Source organism: Neofelis nebulosa, chromosome 11 (genome assembly GCF_028018385.1).
Source record: "Neofelis nebulosa isolate mNeoNeb1 chromosome 11, mNeoNeb1.pri, whole genome shotgun sequence".
Classification (NCBI taxonomy): domain Eukaryota; kingdom Metazoa; phylum Chordata; class Mammalia; order Carnivora; family Felidae; genus Neofelis; species Neofelis nebulosa.
The window spans coordinates 75,879,939-75,898,077 of NC_080792.1; the positions used below are offsets into that span (position 1 = coordinate 75,879,939).

At 40.9% G+C, this 18,139-nt stretch overlaps 1 protein-coding gene across 4 annotated transcripts in view; it reads left to right on the top strand.

Annotated features, from left to right (window-relative positions):
* The window catches only part of LOC131489122 (sodium/glucose cotransporter 1-like), a 57,351-nt gene that overhangs the window by 22,090 nt on the left and 17,122 nt on the right, over positions 1-18,139 (top strand). For all 4 annotated transcript variants that reach the window (XM_058690940.1, XM_058690937.1, XM_058690939.1 and 1 more), the window contains 5 exons: positions 692-772; positions 5,271-5,491; positions 12,279-12,414; positions 14,894-15,001; positions 16,479-16,629. In XM_058690940.1, the coding sequence (XP_058546923.1) occupies positions 692-772; positions 5,271-5,491; positions 12,279-12,414; positions 14,894-15,001; positions 16,479-16,629 (697 nt within the window). The remainder of the gene's footprint in view (positions 1-691; positions 773-5,270; positions 5,492-12,278; positions 12,415-14,893; positions 15,002-16,478; positions 16,630-18,139) is intronic.

Consider the following 18,139-nt stretch of genomic DNA (forward strand, 5'->3'; position numbering starts at 1 on the left):
CCTGGTAACCTGGTCAGGCCATCAGATAGCATCTTTTATGTAGGCAATTCTGTCCCAGAGTCTCTGCCTAAGTTTTGAGAGCGGGGGCCCTCATCACTTGTTTTTTCCAGCCACAGTGCAAATCTTGGATGCTGGTGAGTGTCCCTGGCAGTTTACCACTGTCTTAGTGAGGAGGATCAGGGTAGGGAATGGAATGCACTCAATTAATGGCTCTCAATGCACAAGGGAGTGGGAGTTGGGGGTTTCTTCCTAGGTGACATTTGGTAATGTCTGGATACATTTTGGGTTGTCCCAACCAGGGAGGGGTGGTGGTGCTGCTGGCATCTAGCAGGTTGAGACCAGAGATGCTGCTAACTGTTGCTTCCAAACTGAGATTTTGTGATTAAAGATGTACTTTTTTGCTTAGGAAAACTACCAGCTTTTCATTCATCCAAAAAATGGGAAGTAAAGGGAAATTGGGACATAGAAGGGCAAGATAAGAATCCAACAAAAGATCATGAGGGATGTTAAAGAGAGAACACAGGATGTACCAAGACTAAGCATGTTATTGTAAGACCTACTGACTTAAAGGTACAAAGGTGTGAATGGAGAGATCTGGAAGGAGACAAGCATGTAGAATAGGGATACAGAAGTGACTTGCAGCAGAGAGTCTCAAATGTTGCTTTTGTTTCTCTTTCTCCTACCTATTCAGGTGGTTTTGCAGCTGTAGTTTATACTGATACCTTACATGCTGCTGTTATGGTTCTGGGATCAATCTTGTTAATGGTCTTTGGTAAGTCAATCTTGGAAGACTGGGCACCATGGCTGGAATCTTCCAGTCTGATTGCTGTCTGGGGCCATTTCAGCACTTTCATCTTTTGCAGATGAGGAGACTGAGGCCCTCAGATCCCTTAGAGCATTATCTCAGGTCACACAAAAAGTTGAGAAGTAAACCTTTGCTCACTTCAGAAGACATAGAAGTGGTAATGACAAACTGTAGTGCTTTGGGACAGTGATCGACTGGCCCACCACACTCATCCCCACCTCCGTGCCTCAGCCCATGCTCTTCCTCTGCAGTTATAAGCCCCTCCCCTTTTCATCCACACAGTTAAATCTACCCATCAAGGTCAACAGAAGACCCACCTCCAAAAATGTGATTCTGTTATTATTCCATCTACATGTCTTTTCTTCTGTGGACTCAAATCACTACTACACACACCTTGATATTTTTGTGATACATACCTTGATTGTTCATTAATTGTGTCATATAAATAAATCATACCCCTCAGCTCCAGAACTTCTTAAGAACCAAAACCATTGTATCCTGCACACAGTGTGCAGTCTGAGGCATATGGTAGGTGCTTATTAAGTGGTAAGAATGAAAATAATAGCTAACAGAAATCGAGTATCAGGTACCACGTAGGCATTTATCCATATTAATCTTCACATCACTGTGATGCATAACTACTATTGTTATCCCCATTTTACAGATGAGGAAACTGAGTTATTCAGTTAAGTAACTTGCTCATGAGACACACTAAGAGCAGAAATCATAGCTGAGTCTCTAAACACCAAATTCCACTATGTGAACTAACATATTATAATACCTGTAATGGCAAATACATTTAACCTTAAAATGATAGTTTTCTCCCACTAGCTAAGATAATGACCTCAGTGAGGATGGTGTTACCCACTGCTCCATGGGTCAGAGATTGGTCTTACATAAATCTAGAAGGAAAAACTCTTGTCTCAGGTATTGAAAAATTATTGAAATGGTACGTGAATACAGTTGAAGGACTGTGGTTCCGTAAAGCATGTTGTTGAGCCCCATTGAATGAGAAATGATAGAATCAAACAGAGTCACGTAGTCCTCACTCTTAACATTCAGTAAGCATTAGTGTGCCATGAGGTGTACTCAGAGCTATATTGCTGAAACACAAAATACACATCATGCATAATCTAAGGAATTTTTTTAATGAATTGGGAAGCACTGACTAATTTGAATGACAAAACCCTAAACTATAGAACACACTAAGCCATTGTTTTTAATTGTGTACTAGTGTTAAACATCAACATTTTTAAAATCTGCCACCCTCACCCCAATAGTTGAAAATGACATCTGACTAAACTTTAGGAGCAGGTGGAATATTCCACTTAATGTTAGCAATTATATCTCTAAGTAATTATATATTCTTTACTCTTATAGACTGAATATTCGTCTCCCTCCCAAAATTCATATGTTGAAATCCTAACCCCCAAGGCGAAGCCATTGGGAACTGATTAGGTCATAAGAGCAGAGCACTCATGAATGGCATTAGTATCCTAGTATTAGAGCCCCCTCACTTTTTCCACCATTTGAGGACACATTGAGAAGATAGCCATGTATGAGCCAGGAAGGGGATCCTCACTAGACACCCAATCATCCAGCACTTGACCTCAGACTTCCTAGCCTCCAGAGCCATGGGAGGTAAATATTTGCAGTTTGTAAGTCACCCAACCTATGGTATTTTCTTATAACTGCCCAAACAGACTAAGACTTTTTCTGAGAAATGTAATGGGATTTTTTTATAATTAGGGCATTCATGTTGGTAGGTAAACTATTTTAAACTAATGGAATAATTGTTTTCTTTTAAAAATATACAAGATCTTATACATCCAAATGAGTATTGTCCAAACTAGTCACCATGAGACCCCATACACATCCAGTTGCAATTTTTTGTTTTTAATTTTTATGTAGTACACACACAAGGTAAACAAAACAAAAAGGTACACAGTGAAATATTCATTGCTCTCAGTTTCTCAATTCAACTCTCCAGAGACAACTAGTATTATTAGTTTTGTGTATATCCTTCCAGATATATTCTTCATGTATACAATCTTTTTTTTAATCTATGAGAGACATATTTTAACAGAATCAAAACAAAATTTTGCAGCCTGTTATTCCACCACTGGTTCTATATCTTGGGCAAATTTCTATGTCCGTGAATGGAGATCTATTAAATCTTTTTGTTTTTGTATTTGTAGTAAACTTTATTGAGAAGTGCACAAGTCAAAGTATGTAGCTAGATGAGATATCACAAAGTGAACACAGCCTGGTAACAAGTACCCAGGTCAAGAAGTTATCTTTTTTTCCCTTGCTTTCCAAACTTTATACCTTTTGTTTCCTTTTCTTGCCTATTGCACTGGCCAGGGTCATTAGTACAGTGTTGAATAGAAGTAGAGACAACAGACATCCTTGTCTCTTTGCCAATTTAGAGAGAAATCTTTGGATATTTCACCATTAAATAAATCATTTGCTGTCAATTTTTGGTAAATACTCTTTGCCAGGCTAACAAGTTCCCTTCTAGTCCTAGTTGGCTAGAATTATCATGAACGTGTTTTTTTTTTTTTAAGTTATTTATTTTGAGAGAGAGGGAGGGAGAGCAAGAGCAAGAGCACGCCAGTGGGGGAAGGGCAGAGAGAGAGGGAGAGAGAGAGAATTGCAAGCAGGCTCTGTGCTGTCAGCACAGAGCCCGACATGAGGCTCATACTCATGAACTGTGAGAACATGACCTGAGTTGAAATCAAGAGTTGGATGCCTAACCGACTGAGCCACCCAGGTACCCCTATCATGAACAGGTTTTGAATTGTAGCAAGTGTTTCTTCCACATTTACTGAGATGATTATATTATTTTTCTCCCTTATTCTGTTAACATGGTGAATTATATTGAATTATTTTTCAGTGTTAACTCAATCTTGAATTCCTGGAATAAACCCAGCTTTGTTGAGACATACCCTAAATTATCCTCCAAAGTGGCTGTATTAACTTATATTCTCAGCAATATATGTCAGAATATGTGTTCCCTACCCTTAGAGCCAATAATTGATGTTTTAAGCCTTTTTAAAAATTTGCCAAATAGGGGAAGGAAAAAAAAAGTATCTCATTCTTGTTTTAACTGGAAGTTTCTAGAGACTGGTGAAGTTAAGCATCATTTTATATACTTAGTGGCCATTTGGAGTTCCTCTTTTGTAAATTACCCACTCATATTCTCTACTATATTTCTTCTGAGTAGTTTCCCTTGGCTATTGGTGTATAAGAGTTCTTTATACATGACACAAATTTCTTCTTTTGGCCTGACAGATTTTTAACTTGATTTCAGTCATATAAATTTTAAATTTTGAGAGGTCAAATTTACCAACTTTCCTCTTCCTTTTTGTGACTTGTCTAAGAAGGTAGACTAACTCAACTCTCTAGTTCTGTAGTTGATGAAGATATTCTGTTTTTTTCTAATAACTTTGTAGTTTAGTATTTTGCTTTCTTTTAATCCATATGGAATTCATTTATAGAAGTGCCATGAGGTGTCTTCACTCAGTATTCTTTTATTGACTACTTTCAACTCTAAATGATTCTGAACACATTTCAATAATCAAATCTGTATCAAAGGAACATGTTTTAATATGCCAAAATAAAGGGAATTTTTTAGTTAAGTGGAACTATGGGTGTTTTGTGCCTTTTAAAAACATTTTTTTTAATGTTAAGATTGTATACCACTTAGGATATTGACAGATGAATGCTATGACTGAGGAAAATTTCAAATATGACATTTTATAAACATTTTGTTGGCATTGCAGGAAAGTGAATATTAATTTCTATTCTAGCCAAGATTCTTTAGAAAGCTTGTGATAGAACTTTAGTTCAAAACTAGCATAAGCAAGTAAATACCTTCTTGGCTCACGTAAGTAAAAATTCCAGGGGCACAGTACCTTCAGTTATGCCTAGATCCAGGGTTCTGAATGAACCAGGTAAACAAGAGAGCTTCAAACTGCCAGACTAGCTCAGAACCCCAAAGAAAGGAAGAAGGCTTTTTTGGTTCCTTAAGCAGAAGTCTCCTGGGACAGATTCTGATTAGCCCAGTTTGGGTCTCATATCTATTCCTGACACATCAGCTGTTGCCCATGGGACAGAGCATTGGCCAGGCCTGGGGCACATGCCATATTGGAATGGTGGACAGTTTGATGAGGCCCACCCAAGCGACACAGGATGGAATGCAACTGGAAAGAGGGGTTCTGCTACCAGAAGCTGGAGTGGAGGGGGGGGCGCACACAACCACCAATGTCCACTGTACTCCCATTTCTCTTTGGAAGAGATGATGTCTTTTTTTAGGCACATACAGTTTTGACTATTTTTCAGTCCATTGTGCTTTTTATACTAGGTACAGTCAATGAAACTGGGTCTCACTTTGTAATCTTGGGTCTTCAAACATATGTTATTGTGTGGTGTAAGATACTGATAAATTTTATCATGTTTTAAGCCTTTCAGGAAGTGGGAGGATACCAGGAGCTACTGAATAAATACCCACATAGTAAGCCAGACCCAATCCATGAAGGAAATTGGACTGCCAAGCCAGAGTGTTTTATTCCTCGCCTGGATTTTTTCCATATCTTCCGAGATCCCGTCACTGGAGACCTCCCATGGCCTGGAATTGTCTTTGGCGTCTCCACCCTCTCCTTATACTACTGGTGCACTGATCAGGTAATTAGACGTGGTGCAGGTGAAGTGACTACATTGGAGGCTGGTCGGTCTCATTGCATTCTAGGCTTTACCAGTCTCTATAGGCAACAGCGGGCCTGACTGCACTCAGTGATCAGGTTTCCCTTCCAGTCTTTACTTATTGCCTAAAGAACTTCATAAGAAATTCTGTTTAAAAGGAATTTCACTCACAGTCCCATTATAACCCATCATCTATTTTCATTGTTTCCTTCTTCCCATCATTATCACATGAAAAACATGTCAGTTTTCCCCAACTGAGTCTGTAAATTAAATGTAACCAATCACTATTTCAGTTGGATTTTTTTAAGGACTCAAATTTATTCTGAATATTATATGGCTCACTATCAATGGTAGCTCATTAAATAAGCTGTGAAATATTCACATGGTGCAAAGGCAATAGAGAAATGAAAAGAAAGTACAGCTATACACAATAACATGGATGAATCTTCACAGCTTGATTTTAGACACAGAAGGCTAGGCACTGCATGATTACATTTTTATAAAGTTTAACACAGGCAGTGCTAACTTGTGTCATTTAGGAATACATAGTAATTGGCATATATATAAAGAAAAGCAAGGAAGAAATAAAGTAGTCATGAAAGCAGTCATATCTGGAGCAAGGGAAGGGGTTGAGATGAAAAAAAGTCCCATGTAGCAGCATTATTCACAAGTACCACAAGGTGGAAACAATCTAAATGTTCACCCACCAATGAATTAATAAAACAGAATGTGTATCCATTCATCGGAATATTATTCAGCCATATAAAGGAATGAAGTAGGAACACATACTACAACCTAGATGGATCTCGGAAACATTATACTAAGTGGAAGAAGCCAGACAGAAAGATCACCTAATGTATGATTCCTTTTATATGAAATGTCCAGAGTAGGCAAATCCATAGAGATGGAAATCCAATTAGTGCTTGCCAGGGGCTGGGAGAGAAGGAATGGAGGGGGACAGTTTAATGGATGTGTTTGTTCTTCTGGGGTGATGAAAAAGTTTTGAAAGTAGAGAGAGGTGGTAATTGCATAAGATTGGGAATGCACTAAATGCTCCTGAATTGTTCACTTTAAAATGGTTAACTATATATTATGTGAATTTCACATTAATTTTTGCAAAAAAACAAAACAAAACAAAAAAAGAGCCACAGGGAGGCTTCTGGGGTACCTGCAATGTTCCATCTCGATTTGGATGGGTGTTAGACTGTATGCTGTTAATGTGCTACCGTGTACTTTCATATTTATATCACAATAAAAAAATACTTTCATATTTATATCACAATAAAAAAAAGGTTTAAACATGTTGTGGAAGAAGGAAATGCTATAAATCCCTAACCCAAGTTTGAAACTGAACAACAAAGGGAGAGAACTTGCCAAACCAGATATTTCAACATCTACAAGGTAGCAATAATAAAAATAGTTTGAAATATCCAAGAATAGACACACAGACTAATGGAACAGAATAAAGAGGTCAGGCAGATTTATGTACTTATAGGAATTTAATATGTATCTAAGGAGGCTTCAGAAATCAACAGGGGTGTGGGGCACCTGGCTGGCTCAGTTAGTAGAGCATACAGACTCTTGATCTCAGGGTCATAAATTCAAGCCCCAGGTTGGGCTTGGAGCCTAACTTAAAATAAAACTAACTAACTAACTAACTAAATGAAAAGAAAGAAAGAAAGAAAGAAAGAAAGAAAGAAAGAAAGAAAGAAAGAAAGAAAGAAAGAGAGAGAAAGAAAGAAAGAAAGAAAGAAAGAAAGAAAGAAAGAAAGAAAGAAAGAAAGAAAGAAAGAGAAAGAAAGAAAGAAAGAAAGAAAGAAAGAAAGAAAGAAAGAAAGAAAGAAAGAAATGGGGGAGATACATACTCTTTGTTAGAAAACTTAGTTGTTAGAAAACCAATGGACTATCTGGAGTAACAAAACTTCACCCCCAGCCAGCACTTAGTACAAAGGTAGACTTCAGGTGGGTTAAAGACTTAAATGTGGGAAGTGAAACTATGCATCTAAGGAAGATAACAGAATATTTTTTAAGACATATCAGGGAGTACAAATCATACTGGTTTGATTACATTACATATAAGTACTTTTTATTTTTTACTTCTATAAGTTTATTTTTGAAAGAGAGAAAGAGTATTGGTGAGCATATGAGCAGGGGAGGGGCAGAGAGAGAGGGAGGGAGGGAGAATCCCAAAGGAGAAAGAGAGAATCTGGTCAGCATAGAGCCCAACACAGGGCTCAAGCCCACGAACTTTGAGATCATGACCTGGGCCAAAACCAAGAGGTAGATACTTAACCGACTGAGCCACCCAGGGGCCCATACATAATAAGTACTTTTTAACAAAGAGTATCATAGATAAAGTCAACAGATGACAGATTAGAGAAGATTATTGGATTTATCATGAATAAGAAACAATAGCAAATCCATAAGAAAAAGGAGCTCCAATAGAAATGTGGGCAAAAGATAATGACAGGCCATTTATAAAAAAGGAAATTGAAACAAGCATTAATGCTAACAAGCATATAACCCAGAGTTATCACATAAGTACAGCTTAAAACCACAAGAAGCCTGGCAAAATTAGAAAGATTGATAATGCCCAGGTCAGCCCTCACACAAGGGCTCCTGGGTGGCTCAGCCAGTTAAGCACCCAGCTCTTGGTTTCAGCTCAGGTCATAATCTCGTGGTTTCATGAATTCAGGCCCCAAGTTGGGCTCTGTGTTGACTGTGTGGAGCCTGCTTGGGATTCTCTGTCTCCCTCTCTCTCTGCCCTTCCCCCACTTAAACTATCTCTGTCTCTCTCAAAAAACAAAAACAAAAACAAAAAAAACTCGTGCACTTCTGGTGGAAGTATAGACTGGTGTGATCTGTTCTGGAGGGTAATCCAGCAGTATTTTATAAAAGTAAGTATATCGTACTCTGAGCTAGCAGTGGTGTTCCTCAGAAGCTACCTAAAATATCCTCATGCAAGTTCATGAGGGACTATAATATGCAATGTTGATCACAATGTTGATTGTGCTGGTTACTCCTAAGTGGGTAGATAAAATGGCATGGGGGCAGTAAGACTGTGGAATACCGTGCAGTCATGAGAGCAATGGACTAGATGACCTGTAGCAACACTAAAGGGTCTTTAAAATGTAGTGAGTGGAAAGACAAGAAATGAGATCCAGAGCACAATACATGGGTATTCTCTCTAATATAGCTCTGAGGATTTTTTTTATTTGTATTTTTGCCGATCTATTTATCACATGTTTATTGATATTTCTGTATTTTTCTTTTCAGTTTCTTCTGCAAATTTAAAAGTTGCCCCTGGCCTTTCACTTCTGACAATGGGTAAACTAGAATTCCTGAACTACCTCCCATAACAAAATTTTCTAGTTCTACTGGGTAAAATGTAACAAGCATCTTTTTGTAGTCATAGCAAAGCTCATAAGAAAGGAGGAAATCTCCAGAGGCCAAAAAACCAAAGAGAGTAGTGAACTCAAGAGAGTTACGCTGAGGGGCACCTGGGTGGCTCAGTTGGTTAAGCATCTGACTCTTGGTTTCACCTCAGGTCATGATCTCATGGTTGGTGAGTTTGAGCCCCATGTTGGGCTCTGCACTGACAGGGTGGATCCTGCTTGGAATTCTCTCTCTCCTCTCTACCCCTCCCTTGCTCATATTCTCTATCTCTTTCTATCTCTCAAAAATAAGTAAATAAACATTTAAAAGAGAGAGAGAGTTAAGCTGACACTAACACCTATGGTGCCCTGAGAGCATTTGCCAAGCCAGGATTTCCGAGGCTTAGGTTTAACTGGCCAGGTGAGAACAGGAGAAAGGCCTTGAGTTCATGAGTGGTGAAGAGTGAAGGTTGTTACCTCAGTGAAAAGGTGGACTGGGAAAATATCTGCCCACCAGCAACGAGAAATAGCTGAAAACAAACAAACAAACAAACAAACAAAATCAACCTGGGCCCCAGGAGGAAGAAAAATCTCCCCTGAGAACTCACAAGGGAAGACGCCTTCCTATACATTTAGGTGTTTAATTTAAATTTTTAATTTAATTTAATTCCCTGAATTGTCAGGGAAATCCCATGGGAAGAAATGAACATAAACTCATCCAAAATTTGTTACACATTGACCCGGCAGGAGTAATGGCAGATTTTCCCTGGAGAGATGCACCCTCAGCCGAGGTCTTGCAGGATTCCCACAAATGAATGCCTGCCCAACATGAGCCCCTAAGCTGAAATTAGAAGACACGGAAGAATCAAACCACCTTGAGCCAGAAACAGCAGAATTAATACCCCCAAACTTCAGAACATTGAGGTATACGATACCAAATACAAAAAAAAAAAGTTTAAAGAAATAAAAATGGAACTAAAAACATTAACACCATTCTACCAAAATGATCAGTCAGATTTGAATAATCAAACTTCTAGATATGAAAAATAGGCTTGCTGAAATGTGAAACTCAGTAGCTGTTAAAATAGCAGATTAAAGGAGCACCTGGCTGGCTCAGTGGGAGGAGCATGCAACTCTTGATCTCAGAGTCGTAGATCACATTAGCTGTAGAGGTTACTTAAATAAACATTAAAAAACTAGCAGATTAAGCATAGCTGAAGGGGAAAAAATAGTCATCTGAAAGAGATAACTGAAGAAATTGAAAGCACAAAGCTGGAAAGTATGAAAGGGAAACAAAGTGACATGGAAGAGAGAATCAGGATTAAAATATATCTCGTTGGAGCTCCAGAAGAAAAGGAGAGAGAAGCAATATTTTAAGAGAAAGTGGCTGAGAAGTTTTGCCATTGCTAAAAGAGCAGGAAGCATTGGATTCCAGAATCACAGTGAATCTCAAGCAGAAATAATTTACAAATCCACACAAAGAAATGGAATGAAACCATAATGAAAGTTCAGAACATCGAAGACAAGGAGATTTTGAAAGGTACCTAAGAGGAAAGATTACTGATGAAAGAAGACAGTTATACCAACAACAGGCTTCTCAGCTGCAGACATATAACCCATGGCAGAGGAGTAAAATTTTCAAAGGCATTGAGGAAACTGTCACCTCTAAAGTACATGCCCAGCTAAGGTATTATTCATGACCAAGGGCAAAATTAAGACATAACCTTCCCTAAAGAAGGACTGAAGGATGTACGTTAAAAAAAAAAAAAAAAGAAAAGAAAAGAAAAGAAATACTCATGAGCAAGAAAAATAGCAAAGATAGTGACAGGTCCTGAGCAAATGGGCTGAAAAATAATAATTACAAGTACAGGAAGTGAAAAATAGAACAAAACTAAAATATTGGACCACAATTTGGAGTTAAATCTGTCTGTGGACTCTAAATTGTTCAGAAGGGTGGGGATGTTGATGTGAAGACTTGTGTTTGTAGACTTGAAGTTGTATCTATGTGAAAATTTTACAGGTCGTTATTAAATACACAGAAGTAGAATACATAACTTCTAACTAGCAAAGAAAGTGACTTAAGAAAAATGTTTGATTAAAAGAGAAGCAAACAATCTGAGGGAAGGAAAATTAACTTTGGGCCACCACCATTTTTAAACAATAGTCCTCTCCTTGCCCCACTTTGTAATATATGATAATGTACAAAAGTGCTTAGGACTTCCTACATGGATGATGTACTGCCTTTCTGATCACCCTTGCCTCAGAATGAGAGCCAACTTTCTGTCCTTGCCCTCCTCCTTCATCCCCTCTCTTGAGAGACTGGCTCTTCTGTGCACTGGGCTAAGTAAAGACCAGGAAGTGCAGCCTGGCTGCCCACCCACACCCACTCAAGTGGAAGCCTGCGTTCACTGAGAGGCCAGCAACAGGATACCAGTGGACCTCCTGAGAAACAGTACCTGTTGCATGAGAAGCACCACTTTGGGGCTCTTCCTCCTATTATTAAAATGATGCATTTGGACAATAAACAAAGCATAAAGATGACCATCCTGCCTGCTAATTTTACCATGCCAGGATTAACCACTCTAACCATGTCACTTTATTCCTGTGCACTTTTTTTCTCAGTACAGAGCCACGGTGTACAGCCTGCTGTTGGATCCTGTATGCCTTTTAGTTACCATCACACTGTGAGCATTTTTCACATTATCTAAATGTTTTTCAGAAACGAACTTTGAGTACATACATAATACTGCATTGTTGTGATTCACCGGACCATGTCTTTATGTGCTTTCTTAAGTGCTTCTCCACCTGCCAGCTGTAGCATTCTGTTTGGCCTGAGTGCACACTGCTTCTTATGGCAGGAGCACTATGAAATGGGTCGTGAGACATCTCCTAGGAGATTTTGCATTTTAAAGATCTATATTGGTTCATTTCAATTTAGATGAACAAAGTTAGTCCCAGTTCTGAAAATTCATTTGGTGCCGGGGACCCTTTGCTTTGATTGATGTCACAAGGGCCCTCTTCCTTCTGGCCCCACAGGGACAGTCTGTGCCCTCTAGGAGGGAGTCTCGTCCTTGCCAGGGGACAGTTCATAAGCACTGTGCCTCTGTAATTGGTTTGCAGTGCTAACAATGAGGCCAAGGTCACGCACACCATTCCTGCCCCTTCAGGCAACTGTGCACTGAGCAAAACATGCTATTGGTCACGTGCATCTCCTCTGGCCCTGCCTACCCTGAAGATGCCTGGACGATTCGGGTGAGCAGCTTAGCAAGAACCCACCAGAGGGCACATCCTGCTGCTGCAGCAGGTCACAGTTATCCTGTCTGTGCCATGGTAGCCCACACTTGATTCACTGATAGCTCCACCCCCCACCTCACCCATCTGTGTTTCCTTGGCAGATTTTTGTCCAGCGATGCCTGGCAGGGAAGAACATGTCTCATGTGAGAGGCGGCTGCGTCCTTTGTGGGTACCTGAAGCTGCTGCCCATGTTTAGCATAGTGATGCCGGGAATGATCAGCCGCATCTTGTTCCCGGGTAAATTCTTAATTCTGATGTGTTCACACTGATCTTCTGTTTTCTTAGAGATCTAGAGGATGTTTAGGGTCATCAGGCCTCCCACAGTATTGGGAGGTGTTGAGATGCCCCAGATTCCTTTCTAGGGAGCTAAGGGGTTCGGATTAGGGATGCCGCCGAACAGAAGTCTGGCAGAGACCATGGATGTAGGTGGCAAGAGAGAAATTCCGTGCGAAGAGTTCAGGCAGGGAAGAGCTGACCAATGCTCCATGCAGCCAGAGCCCAGTCTCTGCCAGGGCTTGGAGGCACAATCTGCAGGAAGGCTTACTTACTCCCCTTGCACTGATGCATCATCATGGCATGCACGCCTTTGTGCCAGGTGCTGTGCTGGGGATCTGAAAGATGCTATCACTGCTCACTTAGACCTTGAGGAGGGCTTGTCAGAGGGGGAGCTTTATGTAAACCCCCAAAGTGGGTCTGACTCAGGCCCACGTTCTTTCTACTAAATGCCATTAAAGCATCTCTGTTTCCCTTAATGAGCTATCATAATTCTGTGGATGTCTTATTCCCATTTCAACCTTGTCTTACTAGCCGTACTGTCTCTCAAGGTACCAGGTTTGTTTATTCATTAAACCTTCATGGAGCACTTTCTCTGATAGGTGCAGCCACTATCGCAAAGCAGATGGCTTCCATGGGAATCTTCTGCTGCTGATCTTTGACAAGGCCAAACAGAATGTAAAACACTTTTTATTGCTAAGTAACAGGTGCAGGAGACATCTCTAAGCCTAATTCATCCTTCGTTCTGCCCCGAGGCATGCCTCTTTTTAATCCTAATTCTCTTCCAGTTTTAACAGAGAGAAAGGCCTTGTTTCAGCATTCCCAGATTTGGTCTTTGACTGTCAGGTGGCATTTGGGGGTCTCATGCCTCCTCATTGGTTAAGAAATATGCTGCTGTGCTCTCTAGGACTCCAGAATGTCCTGGGCTTTGTGGACCTGCCTCCCTAACCCACTCCACAGCAGAGACCACCCTGCTCACTAAAGAAGAAGACTGGGAAGAGTCACATATATCTTGGACTCTAGAGAAGAAACTACTTAGGGAGAGGGGAAAAGAGTGGGGAATGGCCTCTCCCTCTAGCTGGAGTGGGTTTCGAGAACCCCAACTCTCTCCAGCCTTCTGACCAAGGGGTGAACAGAGTTGATGGGATGCACTGGTGGAGAGCCCTTGGGGTGAGAAGAGCCAGGAACCACCTGTTCCTAGTCCTCAGAAATGGCCAGATTCACATATCCATTTGCACATGCCAGGTGTATAAAGCCAGAAAGCCACTTATCATGGAAGCTTGGCACCTGTCCATGTTCCTGGAAGAATATGCTTTTCCAATAACCCAAGTGCTCTTGGCCCTAGATTCTGGGTCTCTCCCCTGGCCAGAGCTGGGAGCCAGACACTGCCAACTGCCAAGGTGTGGTTCTTGAAATCTGTTTTTCTGTTTAGGACACTGTATTATTTGGGGCCCTTGGTTGAACATGACATGCACCTTTTTAGCTCCTCTTTCTTCAGAGCTAGTGTCATCCTCAGGCCTTCTGTTGGCAAAGTGGTCACCAACTGCAGCAGACCTCTATCCCACCAGCTCAACAATACCCACCAAGTGTTTCTTTTCCCTATAGTTCCAGCAAAAATCCTAGAGGAGTCTTAGTGAACTCACTTAGTGATAGGGACCAGTCTTGTAGCCAAGGGGAAGGAACTTCCAGAATGGCCAGGCCTGGCTCCTGGGCCCTTCCTATACCACCCCAAGTGTCACAGAGGTTCTGTTACCCGAAGCAGGAGGCAGGGAGAGTGGGAAGATGTAAATGGATGCAGCTGCCCCCTTGAGTTTCTAATCAAGCTTTAGTATTAGTCTTCCTCAAGATGTTTGGTAACCAGTGCTTAGGCTCGATAGCTGTCCCCAGTAAATAGCTTGCCCCATAAACTGGGGCAATATCCTGCTTCTTTGTCATAAAAGTTGATTTGTTGTTTTGGGTAACTTTATATCAGATTATAACTTTATATTCCTAATTTAAGCTCTTAAACAACATATCACATTCACTCCCTTTCCTTCCCTTGGTCCAAAATTCCTTCCCAAATACTCTGAAATAACACTCCTGTGAGGGCTAAGCAAATAAGGTTATGAGTTGTTCACACATTAGTATGTGGATGAATAATCTGTCACCTAGCAGTGGTCACTGAAAGGCATGTCGAGGCCATATGACATGCGTGGGGTCAAGCAGTGAATTGGTAGAAGCCCTGATTGATCTGGCTCCTAGGAGCCTAATTCCTAGCCCTTGCCTCTACCCCAAGCTCCTAAGGAGTGATCCTCCTGAGAAGGATCATGAATTGGAGCTGTCACCAGTAGACCAATCTGACATCCACATAGGATTCCTAATTTGCTTCCCTTTCCTTCAACTCAGATTCTAGAGCTCTAAGGCCAACATGTTGGTGTGACCTGACTGTTACCTCCCCTTGCAGATAAAGTGGCATGTGTTGTACCTTCAGTATGTGAGAGGTTCTGTGGCACCAGAACTGGTTGCAGCTCCATTGCCTACCCGGTGCTGGTGGTAGAGCTGCTTCCCGAAGGTAAGAGATGGGCCCTGCCATGGAAACCACATCATCTGTGTCCCCATTGGAACCTGTGCCCTCAGGCTTTAAGTGGATAGTTAGCAGTGTGAAAGCTGGGGGTGGCTGATCTACCAGGCAGCCCATCTTTCTGGGTGGAAATGTTGGCTGTGAAGTAGGGGGGACATTAGTGATGTAGATGGAGCTTTGCTTGCCCTGAGGGAAGGAGCCGGGCCTCCTTCTCCATCATCTCTCACACGCTCACACAAGGTATATACTCTCAGAGGCACAGCTAGCTCATGCCCACGATTTGCATTATTCACTTCCCCTGCTTAACTCAAGCTTTTACTCACTCATTCCGCTGGAGGGCTCCACTCTGTGCCAGGCATCGTCCTAAGCAATGAGAAGGCAGAGATGAGCAATACCTAGCCCTGATCTCAAAGAGCTTATGTCCACTGGGTGGTCAGGGAGATGGACAGTTCACCAACAGTGAGATGGCTTTCACTGCAAATTAACAGTGAGTCTGTGTGTTCATCTCAACTACTTCCTCAAATCCCATGGAGATGGCCAAACATTTTTTAAATCCCATATTAGCTCTAAAGATCAGTAAGAGCTCTAGAGATCAAAGTTGAGCTATTTCCATAAAATCCAATAGAGATGGAATCTGAGTGAGAGAAATACTGACCATTGCACAGTTCAGGAAGGAAGTTGTCCAGGTTACGCAGCTGAGCCCATCCTAAAGCACCCAGGGCTTCAAGTGAGGGTCAACTGCAGGGCACCTGAAGGGAGGTAGATGCAAGGACACCAGTCTTTGCCTGGCCCAGTAGCCTACAGAATACACTGGGAACCTTGCTGCAGTGGGCCTCCAGCTCAGGCTCCAGTTAAGCCTCAGGCTCTCCCATCAACACGTAGAAATCATTCTGCAGAGTCAAGTCCCTGCAGTAGGATAGCCTTTCATGTGAAAATATTAGATTGTTATGTTAATAGCTCACATTTTATGAGTGCTTTCTCTCTGTTAACCCATCTGCTTAACTTAATCTTAACAACAGCCCTGTGTGATAGGTACTTTTATGCCCACTTTAGAGATGAGGACACTGGGACACAAGGAGTCACATCCCTTGCCTCCAGTCTGAACCTTCTCTGAGCCACTGGCTTCTCATCTGTAAAAGTGAGGCAGCAGTGGAGTCCATCTCACAGGGCTGTAGGGAAGATGGTACAGGCTAATGCCCAAGGAAATATTCTGGCACAAAATAACCACCCAAGAGATATTAACTCTCATTATTATATAAAGACAGTGCAGGAAACCAGTAAGTTTCATCACAAAGCAAGGACAAATGTAATGCTTTAATCTATTTTAGATGGAATGCCACTCCAAATAAAATTTGAATGTTTTTTGTAGGAGAAAATGTAGTATATAGAAAAGTGCCTTGGGAGGCCTAAGGCATCTCCTGGCATGGCCAGAGAGCTGGAGGTCCAGGAAATGTCCCTTCTCTTCTAGGCATACGAGGCTTGATGCTGTCCGCACTATGGGCCTCTCTCATGTCCTCCCTGACTTCTATTTTCAACTGTGCCAGCACCCTGTTCACAATGGACATCTATACCCAGATTCGGCCTATGGCCACTGAAAAGGAGCTCATGGTAACAGGAAGGTGAAGGACTCCTCTAACCATGCTAGTTTCTGCTGTCAATGAAAACAATGCCCACCAGAAGTGATTATGTGAAAAATTAGGCTATCATACTGTATATAAGAATTATTTTGTTTAAATACAGTATGGTTGTACTTTTTTGCTGCAGTTTTGCAATGATGATGTATTGTTTTTAAAATCACAAAGAAACTTGTTTCCATTTGGGAAAAAATAATAATCACGATGATTAAAAAATGCTAGCATAGTTTAATGTACCCCCCCCCAAAAAGTCCTTGTGAGGAAATTTACAGAATTACCTCATTGTCTCATTTAGTCCTCATGACAACCTTTAAAGGTAAGTTTTACTTATTCTCATCTTACCAATCAATGGGGGGAGAGTGGCTCAGAGAAGGAAATTGGTCTACCTGACATCACGCAGTAAGTAGGAGAACATGTCCATCTCAGGACCATGCTGTTAACCATCATGCCAGGCATGGGGTGGGGGATGTATGTGTGTAAAACATAGTTGCTGTCTTTACTCCATAGGGATTCTCTCTGTCTCTCTCTGTGCCTCAACTCATGTTTTCTCTCTCTCTTTCTCTCCCTCTCTCTCACTCAAAATAAATAAATAAACTTAAAAAAAGAAAAATAAATATCTGAAATTAAGAACTTGGATGGGTTAACGATTGGATATAGCAGATAATTAATGGATTGGCAATGGATCAATTGACAATATCAAAAATGAAACACACGCACAAAATGAAGATATACATGGAATGCAATCATAAGAATAATATATATGTCACTTGGAATCACAGAAAGAGAGGAATAGTTTGGGTAGAAGCAATTTTGAAAAGATAATGGCCAAGATTTTCCAAAACTGGTGGATCATTACCCAGAGGTTCAAGAAGTTCCACAATTAATTCAGTTAATACCCATCATCACGCATAGGTACATATTTTTTTGTGATGAGAATTTTAAAAATCTGCCATCCCAGCAACTTTTGAATATACAATACAGTGTTGTTAGCTATAATCCCCATGCTGGACATTGCATCCCAGAAGTTATTTTTCTTATAACTGGAAGCTCGTGCCTTTAACCTCCATTATCCATTTCTTCCATACCCTCTTCACCTCTGGCAGCCTCCAATCTGCTGTCTGTTTCTAGGAGTTTGGTGTTTTTAGATTCCACCTGTAAGTGAGATCATACGGTATTTGTCTTCCTCTGTCTGATTTATTTCACCTAGCATGATGCCCTTAAGGTCCATCCATGTTGTCACAAATGGCAGGATTTCTTTCCTTTTTTTGACTGAATAATATTCCATTGTGTATCCATATATTTTCTTTATCCAAACATCTGTCAGTGGACCTTTAGATTGTTTCCATGGCTTAGCTACTGTAAATAAAGCTGCAATGAACATGAGGGTACAGATATCTTTTCATAACAGTGATTTGGTTTCCTTCAAATATATACCCACAAGTAGTATTGCTATATTATATGGTAATTCAATTTTTAATTTTTGAGGAACCTCCAT